The following is a 9599-nucleotide window of genomic DNA, read 5'->3' as shown; positions in this document are numbered from 1 at the left end:
CATGATGGAGTACAATGTGAAATGATATATGCAAATAAGTTTCTACAATGGAAACCGAGATTTAATACAATGAAAGCGAATTAAGAGGTTGATTAATAATAAGAGTTGTTATTAACAATACCTTATAAATAATTATGTAAACTTATAAAAATTTGCGCATCGCGCGGGTTAAGTACCTAATATATATATATAATATATAATATATATCATGACTCATATAACTCGAGACATAAATTCAAGTGTTCGAGTCGAATGAGTAACGAGTCGATAATATGGATAATACATGTACCGTATTTATTTACATGTTAAGTAAAAAGAGACCCAAAATTAAATTAGGCCCATAAATTTCTAAATATATATAATAACCGGATTAAACGGACCCAAGTCACCCAACCCAACGAAACCCATTCGATTTTCACAATTGAAAAAAAAAAAATCAAAAAAATATGTATAAATAAATCTGACTAACCACACCGGAATTAAAATCCCACCGTGGGGAGCGAATTCCAAAAAAGAAAAAAATAAAAAAAATGGTGAAAATGGAAATCATGGGAATGGATTTCAGCTGTGTATTTGGATCGTTAAGTAACGGAAAATTCCCTGAAAAAGACTGTTTACTTCCCTTAATTTCTAAACTTTTAGGTTACGCCATCGTCGCTGCTTCTACCACCGTTAAACTCCCTCAGGTCAGCTTACTTCTTCTTCATAATTATATTAATTATTTCATTATATTAAATTAAATTATTAGTGCCCATTTAGGCTTTATATATATACGAGAGGAAGTACCCGCACGTTACAGTGGTGGGGTGATAGCTAGGTCCAGAGAATGTGATAGTCAAATGCCTACGGCCTCCGCCCTCCGCCCTCGGATTTAAAAATTCGTCGAAAGTATATTGAATGACATCTCTAGTGAAAGAGCATGAAATTTTAAGAACACCCATACAATTTTTATAATTTATCGACGTATGATTTTTGAGATATAAGATTTTGAATAAATTGGAGGAATAAATGATTTATGGAGGAGAGAGAAAAAAGATGATTGGTTGAGATTTGAGGAGAGAGAAAGGGTATTATGGTTATTTTAGATAAATATAGAATAGATGAGAGGGGTATTTTGGGGATGTACTTAAAATCAATATTGAAAATTTCAATTTAATGTTGAAAATCCGGAAGGAATCTGCTTTATAATATAGTATAGATATATAAATTGTCAAATCTTATAGTACCAAATTATTTGTAACTGTAATTGTATATATATATGTGATATGTTATAACTTGTAAATCGGGTTACTTTACCTGGGGAAGGTTGTGCCTTTAGCTATGATTTACGAGAGTATTCAGACAGTCGTTTACGGTTCCAAGATGTTTACCGGTTTGAACCCGAGTATCTTTTAAGAATTCTAGGATGCCTTACCACTAGGACGCCTTGGAGATGGTTATTTTTAATTTGTAATAGTTATATAAGTTATAACCGATATTTAGGATTAACGTAGCAAATATAGAATAAAAAATGGACACGGTTGATGCCAATGCTTGAAAATATAAGAACGACGGAGTGGATGTTAGGTCTTGTTATCAATGTAACGGCAATGTCAATATCAGATCGAGTTTCTTTTTTGTTTACGTTGAGTCACACTGAAAAGAAAATTTAAAATTAAACACACGAACAAAACGTGTGGAAGATTTGTGTATCACATGATCACTTCTGATACGCGTATTTCACAAGAAACCGAGCGGGTATCTGATGTTTCTTATTTTATAGCTGTATGCATAATTGAGCATTGGAGTGAAAGAAAGATAAGTGCTTGCCTAGCTGCCTTTTCTTTTAATCATTGATAAAATAAGAGACTAAATAGAAAGGGTTGGATATTTGGAATGACGATGGAGGACCGAAAGTTAGAAAAGATATGTAATAAACTTTGTATGAATTTTGATGACCGGGAAAAAAAAAAGACGGAGCTAAAGTGCTGGAATTATTACAACCTATGAGGAAGAAGGAGAGAGTTAATGAATTTTCATTGCCACTAAACTATTGAGGAATGCTCCTCATTTCACTACTTTGTAATGATTCATTCAGTAGTTTAATATACGCCATAACCATATTTAATGATTATCGTTATCATTCACTACTTTGTAATGATTATCGTTATCATTCAGTTGTTTAATATACCCCTTAGTGGGGTTAATAGGAAAGTTAGAAATCTGTTGCATAGCACATCCTGCAAGTACTTATCAATGTATATGTAATAAGTTCATATGTGGAATTGTGCAATAAATCAAATATTCTCAAGCTTCCAATTTTGTGACTTTCGGCTAGAGCTCTTAATATGTAGGTTGTAATAATTGTTAGTACATTCTTAATCACTTTAAGTTTAATAAATCAAATTGTTGTAATTTCTGATTACATGCTATTGCGGGTGTGTTTGGTTTGAGGGTATTGGAATGGAAGGGTGGAAATGAAAGAGATGGTTGGTGTTTGTTTGTTTAAGGGAGAGGGTTTCAGAGATTCTCTGAATCAAGGATTTCCAAACACACAAAAAGGGTTGAGTTTTATTAAACTTCACCCTAAAAAAAACCCATACCTATAGTGGTCTGTGATCCAAACGCAAAGCCTTCAAAGTTTATCGCTTAGATGAGGCTGCAGATTCCATAACGTTACTTGATTTATGCTTCTTTTGCAGATAATGAAAATCATTCAACATAAAAGTGTGAGAGGTCTTAGCGTTGTGGCCTTTGAGATGGAAGTAATTGGTTATACGATTGCTTTGGCCTATTGTCTTCACAATGGACTTCCATTTTCAGCTTATGGAGAGTTGGCCTTTCTACTGATCCAAGGTAAAAAAGAAGCATCAAAATACTACTTCATTTTGAAATTTCTGATTTTAGAAGAACCTAATTGCGTTAAAGTGTTTATATCATAATTGAAAGTTTTTATATATATATATATTTTTTTTGCCATTGCAGCTATAATATTGGTGGCAACTATCTATTATTTCTCTCAGCCTGTGGGTAACTCAACATGGATCCGTGCATTGCTGTATCCTACTTGGTTTGGGGTTATATTGTTTTGTTTCTAGTCCATTTCTTGTAAATACTAAATAGCTCTACTTATATTAAGTGGTTTCACGGCCAACTTCTATAAGTATATAAAACTGATTTCCTGAATGAGATAATTACAGATATTGTGGTCTAGCACCAACAATCTTAGCTGGCAAAGTTGACCCCTTTCTTTTTGAAGCCCTATATGCAAGTGAATTTTTATTTTCCTTTTCGGTATTCTTTTTACTATATAAGTGATATTTGCTAAACTCTATTGAAGATTTTGTTTGTTTCAGGCATCCCAGCATGCAATATTTTTCTTTGCCAGGGTCCCTCAAATTTGGAAAAATTTTAAAGTAAGTTACTGTTTCTTAACTATCATTTTCAGGCGGTTGTTAATGCAAATAAATGTATGTATGTATGGAGTTTAGTATCATCAATAGGGTTACAGGGTCAACTGTTTACATTACGTCTTTTTCAATTTGCTCTCCAGAAAAGACTTATTTTTTCTCCAAAAGTGTAGATTGGCGGGGACATCTTAATCTCGTGTGCCTTTTGGGCACCAACGAGAAGCCCCCACCAAGACTTGGTTCCGGGCATCAGCACGATGTCTCAGGCTCTCAGCGCCATGGACCAACGTGTGGGAACGGATTTGAACCCGTGACCCTTATGTCCTAAGTCCACATTGACAACTGAGCTTTTGCATCCCGTGACCCTTATCTCCAAAGTCCACGTCCACTTCGATTGTTATATTTGAAGTATCTGTACAAAATAGTTCCACTTAAACCCTTGAAAATTTTATATTATCACATTGGGATCACATAGAACAATGGGAGGGGTTGTTGCCTCCTTGGTTGACATCCGGTAATAATTTTGATGAAGGCTATGTGAAGGTTGCCATCTCTATCTCATAGTTTGATGGCACTTACACTGTGTTCTTGAGTTCTTATTTAGAAGAAAGAAAAGAAGAGGAGATAGGTGATTAGAAAAGAAGGGGCCTTCTTTCTTTCCTTCCAAATCACCCCAAAAGTGAGATGATTGATTTTATACTAAAAAAACTAAAATCTTTCATCCATTTCCTTTCATATCATTTCACTTCATTCCTTAAAAAAAACTCAAGAACACAAAAAGTTACAATATCTTTTAGTTTCTTTTCCTTTCCTTCTCAAATAAATCTCAAGAACATAGTGTTAGAGTGTCCAATGGCCTTTCCAATACACTAGTGAACATCCTATCTTTTAAAGTTATAAATAGAGTTGCTCACCAGATAGTTGCTCACCAGATAGTTTTGACTCTATTTAAACAAACTATGTATATTTATATGGGTTTAGAATCGGTCTTTAGCATTGAGAATGTCTAATGCTTTTAGTATTTCTTTTGGCGGGAAGGAGTTACATATCTGCTTTCAAAGCTAATACCCTGCCCGTTCTGGTTATTCTTTCATAATTGTATCTGTTTGTTTATTAACCTTTTTCTGCATATGGCACACTCCCAAATTACAACCTGTTGACTTTTAAACGCGTTTATTGTAAATACTCTTAGTTTCTTTTGAGATTTTTGTCTGCAAGTAAGTGTATAAGAGGGATGTAGAAGGCATTGTATCCAATTAAAATAATTCAATAAATGAAAGTGCTCAATTAAACTTCCAGCAATTTTGGAAAATTGTTCCTTATATCCTTTTATGCCCATAGGTTATAGTCTCTGTCGGGAGGGGGGTAAACTAGGATTCACAGAGTGCGATCGCAATTTCTTAAGCTTCATATTGAACCACAATAAGCTGTAATCTTTGTGTTGACTAAATGTCAGTATGAATATATCGATAAGATAAAATATATTCCAGAAATTAAGAAAATTTGCCATCCATATAAGAAATATATATATATATATATATATATCAAATGAGAAGGTACCTTAAGGAGAGAAGGGAGAGAAGGTTCCGTTCGTTTTTGATTTTTTTTAGTTAATTTTTTTCTTTTTTCACTTTTTTTCATTCTCTCTTTAATTAAATACTTTCATATAAAAAAATTTAAAAAATAATTTTTTTCTTTTTTCACTTTTTTTCATTCTCTCTTTAATTAAATACTTTAATATAAAAAAATTAAAAAAAAATTTTTTTTTTGATTTTTTTTAGTTAATTTTTTTATTTTTTCACTTTTTTTCATTCTCTCTTTAATTAAATACTTTCATATAAAAAAATTTTAAAAATATTTTTTTTTCAAAGGGCGTAGTCCGTAAGCTATAGGCGAAGCCTCTTGGTCTATGGCGAAGCCATGATGCTAAAGGCGAAGCCCGTTAAGTAGATCACCCCATCACCGATCACCCCCTATAACCTATCACCCTCTATGACCTATCACTCCCACCAGCTACCTCTATTAATATCCTTAAGGGCGAAGCCCGCACCGTAACCTTACATGTATAACTCACTAACTCGGGTTAGAATATTTTATTTTTTTAATTTTTTCAAATTTTTTTTATGGATTGGCTTACGTAAAAAAAGAATGAAAAAGGTAAAAAAAAAATGAAAACAAATCGAAAAAACAAGCTAAAAAAAAAACGGATCTTTTCTCTGGATCTCTACTATATATATATATATATATATATAGGAAAGATAATTCTAGTACATGTACTTTTTGTGGTACATGTGTAAGTTAACTTACTTCCTTCTTCCTTCCATCAAATCATAGCAAGGGCTTCGCCCGTACCGTAGCAAACCGTCACCATCTCTTGGATCGCCGCCCATCAAATTCATACGATTCCCATATGCGTCCTTGACGGTCAACTTAGAACGGATGAGGGCCTCTGGCCCGTACCGTATCCACCCGAAAACGAACCTGATTCTCGCCGGAAAGTTAACTTACACATGTGTAAGTCTCGCCGAAGATGGTCGCCGTCGCCGGAGGATCATGGTGGTGGTTGGAGATGATCATGGTGGTTGTGGTGGTGGTGGTCGGAGATGGAAGGAAGAAGAAGAGGAAAAACCTTGTACTTTTTGTACTTTTTTAAATGCTTGTACTATAAATAACCCACCCCTATATATATAGTACTTTTTGTACTATATATATATATATATCCGGATTTATTTAGCTCAGGATTTGTGGTTTCAGTTTCAGATTTAGGGTAGTGGAAGTTTGGACTAAATTTTCAAAATTGGCAAGTCACTGAAATTGCTGTGTACTTCTCTGGTTTAATTATAAGGTCAATTTGTATGAAGCTAAAATGTTTGTGTTACCCTAAATATCAAAAAGTAAAGAAAGTGTATAGTAACTTTATTTTTTACTTAGCTTTATATATCTTAAGTATCTGATGGAAAACATTGTCTAAATATCTTTCTAGTCCCAGTCAATTGGCAAAATGCTCAGTTAGACATTTCTGGTAAGAAAATGAGCATGCTTATTATAACTATTGTCACGTTACCTACCTCATCAACTTATTACCGGGTTTATGAAGGTCTTTGCGCTCTTTTGGACCTAGGGCGGGTTTTAGTAGGCGGTTTAGGAGGCCCACCGGTTTCCTTGTTCACCAAGCAACAAACCCCGGACTATTATCTATCTATCTACATATATATAATATCAAAGTCTATGCATTGTAATTTTTGTACTGAGCTTAATAGAAAACCCTAGTTGCAGCCATGGATTAGTTCACACACATCGTGTGAGATACCATGTAAATTCTCATGTTCTTTTATTTATCTTGTTATTACTTCCGCTGTGCAAACCTGTTAAACGCGAGATTTGGCTGAATATTATGCATAGATACGATCTTTATAGATGAATTCGTGGCCTCGTATTTTGATAAATGGGAATACACAGATACATGAAACTTTTGGATCTTTGATTTTAAATAGAAATTGGGCATAACGTCTATATTCATTTGTATAATAATACATAGTTAATAAGAGAAGATTTCTTAAACTTGTTAGCTCTCTTTTTCAAGGAGATCTCTTGTTATTTAACTGATGAAGTTCCAAACTAGGTTTCTGGGGAATAACAACCTTATGAATGAACACGTCGACGTTGTATAATATCTAGTCTTTGTGCATGTTTATAATGATTTATAACTCCATATCCATATCTATAATGTGAATTTCTGACTTTATGTGACGATTGTGTTGTATATGAGCAGAACAAAAGCACAGGGGAGCTTAGTTTTTTGACTTCATTTATGAATTCTGCTGGTTCTATAGGTGAGGTCTTTCTTATTAATACTCAAACCATTAAATAGTTATATGAGTTAGACGTTGTCTTATGCAGTTTGTGTGTTCTTTTGCAGTGAGAGTTTTTACCAGCCTTCAAGAAAAAGCTCCAACAAGTGGTACTCTTTTTTCTATCTACTTAAAACTAGATGTGGAAAACTGGGCAGGTAGGGTATAAGGTCACCACGGGTCTGGGTCAAAGCTGGTAATTGTTGGTACGGGTTGAAACGGTTTCTCGTGAACGAATATTGTGTCAAAATGTGATCTACAAAAGTTATTTTATTCAATTACTATATTTTTTTTAAAAGAGTTTTTCACTTGTTAAGCATTAAAAAACACTGGGTGCCCTTAAACCATTGAGTTGTTTTCTTTTCAGCAAATATTTTTTTCAATTTAAGCCTGTTATAATTAAATCATATCTTTCGTTTTCTTATGACAAGTAAAAGAGTTGAAAATCATCATCTTTAATTAATAAAAGTCTCTTTACCTGCTCAATGAACCCCTCTTCTATAGCTCAGCTGCCAAGTTTTTTCAGTTAGGGAACCGTGTCTCTCTAATCTGATATTCTTTATGTTGTTTTGAAGTTGTTATGGGTTCGGTTCTCGGAATATTGACAAATGGTGCAATTTTGAGCCAAATCATGATATACCAGAAGCCACAAGAGAAGCCAACAAAGAAAGGGAAGAAAGCAGAGTAGAAGACCATATGACCCTCTTAAAATCCCAGCATTCATTAGTTTCTTCATACAAAATCTATCTTTGATCTGATACAGCTCTTTATTTCCGGCATTTCTGAAAGTGTTCATTTTGTCAAGTAAATTGATATGGATCTAACAAGTATCTTGAAATGATAGCAGTTCACCCAGGTAGTCAAGTAGTTTTACATTTGTTGGTTGTATAAGGTGATTATAACATTGTCGATTGTTGTTTTATAGTGTTTTTTTCTTTGTTTGAGTTGAAATGCTAATTTTTATGCGTGTAATGTGAGTTATGAATTGTGTGGACTAGCTCACATGTTCAATTGATCATGGAGCAGATTGGTGCCGGTTACATGGGCACACAATTTCTTTGTTGGAGTTAATACTGGTACTTTGGTACTACCATAGAGGGTCAGGAGTCGGGACTAGCTTGTGCCTCAGAAAAGGATGATTCTAAGGTTGAGATTTTTTTGACCCCCTGGAACACACCCAAAGCTTGGTTTCGCCTGTGACAAACAACAAATTAGGTAAATCCAAATGCAGAAGATGCATCTGACCAGGAGAAATGCAAGAAAATAGCAAACAAAACAAGTTTCTAGATAGAATTTCCAACAATAATCTATCCACCAAAGTATAAATTGCAAGTTAATTAGATGCAACACACCAGCAAATTCACATTGTTGTCGTCCCTTTTAATGAACTTTCTGGCGACTTTGTGAGCTATCCTCAAAGTTTGACCACCTTGTCAACAATTTTCTTAGAGTCTTAACTGTAAGTCTGAACCTGAATTCGATTTCCATTCTATCTTTATGTTTAGAATTAACCATCTAATTCAGCCATCTACTCAAACAAGAAACAACATACGCATGAAATAAACACAAACCTGTAGGAAGATAAATAACACACGTCTTATCTATTTATTGCATACTAATACTAATAATACAATAAACAACATATAGGATAACTATTTTATTTAAAAAGATATCCAGAAAAGGAAAAATAAATAAATAACTTAAGAGAAACCCGACCAGCCAAGCCAATTAATCAAAGGCCAGTCAAGAAAGATTTTCCAATATTCACTTCAAAAGTTCATACAGTTTGTGGACTGGAAGTAATTGAAAGTGCATAGGGTTATACGGAGTAGTACAGTTAGTATTTAGCATATAGACCCGTTCCCTTTTTTTTTTTTTTTTTCATGCAGTATACTTAATAATTAGAAACTTAATGTTTTGATGTTCTTTTTCTTTTTATTTATTTAATAAACAAAAATAACCGCAATTATCTATTTTTTACTTAATACATACAAACATTATTTATACATTCAACCACTTAATACATTCAACACTTAATGATTAAAAAAAATGGGCCCTCTGAATATCGTAGTTTTGTTCTTTTCTATTCTTTTTTTTTTTTTCTTTACAAATGTGCGTTACATGTAAGAATTAAGATGTTTTAATCTAACAAAAATAGGAAAATTATGGACATGATCTAATGGAAGTTATGTTTTAAATTTTTTTGTCTGCTTACATAACATTTATCCTCCAACAAAGTAGAACATATGTTTTAAGGAAGTGATAAATGCACAATAGCTTTTAACCATTGTATATTTAATGCTATGTATTATGAAATATAATATGTATATTTATTGTATATAACTAAAAGATGATGTAT

At 33.3% G+C, this 9599-nt stretch overlaps 1 protein-coding gene across 1 annotated transcript; it reads left to right on the top strand.

Moving 5' to 3' along the window:
• The first annotated feature begins 387 nt into the window (after positions 1 to 387).
• Positions 388 to 8197, top strand: LOC122607296 (mannose-P-dolichol utilization defect 1 protein homolog 2). Its single transcript, XM_043780236.1, has 8 exons — positions 388 to 686; positions 2682 to 2835; positions 2965 to 3037; positions 3180 to 3246; positions 3336 to 3395; positions 7162 to 7222; positions 7309 to 7350; positions 7816 to 8197. The coding sequence occupies exons 1-8, from the start codon at positions 531 to 533 to the stop codon at positions 7926 to 7928; spliced, it is 726 nt and encodes a 241-aa protein (XP_043636171.1). The 5' UTR covers positions 388 to 530; the 3' UTR covers positions 7929 to 8197.
• Positions 8198 to 9599: the final 1402 nt, after the last annotated feature.

This window comes from Erigeron canadensis, chromosome 7 (genome assembly GCF_010389155.1).
Source record: "Erigeron canadensis isolate Cc75 chromosome 7, C_canadensis_v1, whole genome shotgun sequence".
Taxonomy (NCBI): domain Eukaryota; kingdom Viridiplantae; phylum Streptophyta; class Magnoliopsida; order Asterales; family Asteraceae; genus Erigeron; species Erigeron canadensis.
Note: the sequence above shows the minus strand (reverse complement) of the source record. Positions and strands in the feature narration are given on the sequence as shown.

What these genes read in the sequence shown, in the direction of transcription:
- LOC122607296 (XM_043780236.1), top strand. Translation starts at nt 531, where the DNA reads ATGGTGAAAATGGAAATCATGGGAATGGATTTCAGCTGTGTATTTGGA. An exon ending in AAATTTGGAAAAATTTTAAA is followed by an intron (nt 3,396 to 7,161) that starts GTAAGTTACTGT and finishes GTATATGAGCAG; the next exon opens with AACAAAAGCACAGGGGAGCT. An exon ending in AGAAAAAGCTCCAACAAGTG is followed by an intron (nt 7,351 to 7,815) that starts GTACTCTTTTTT and finishes GTTGTTTTGAAG; the next exon opens with TTGTTATGGGTTCGGTTCTC.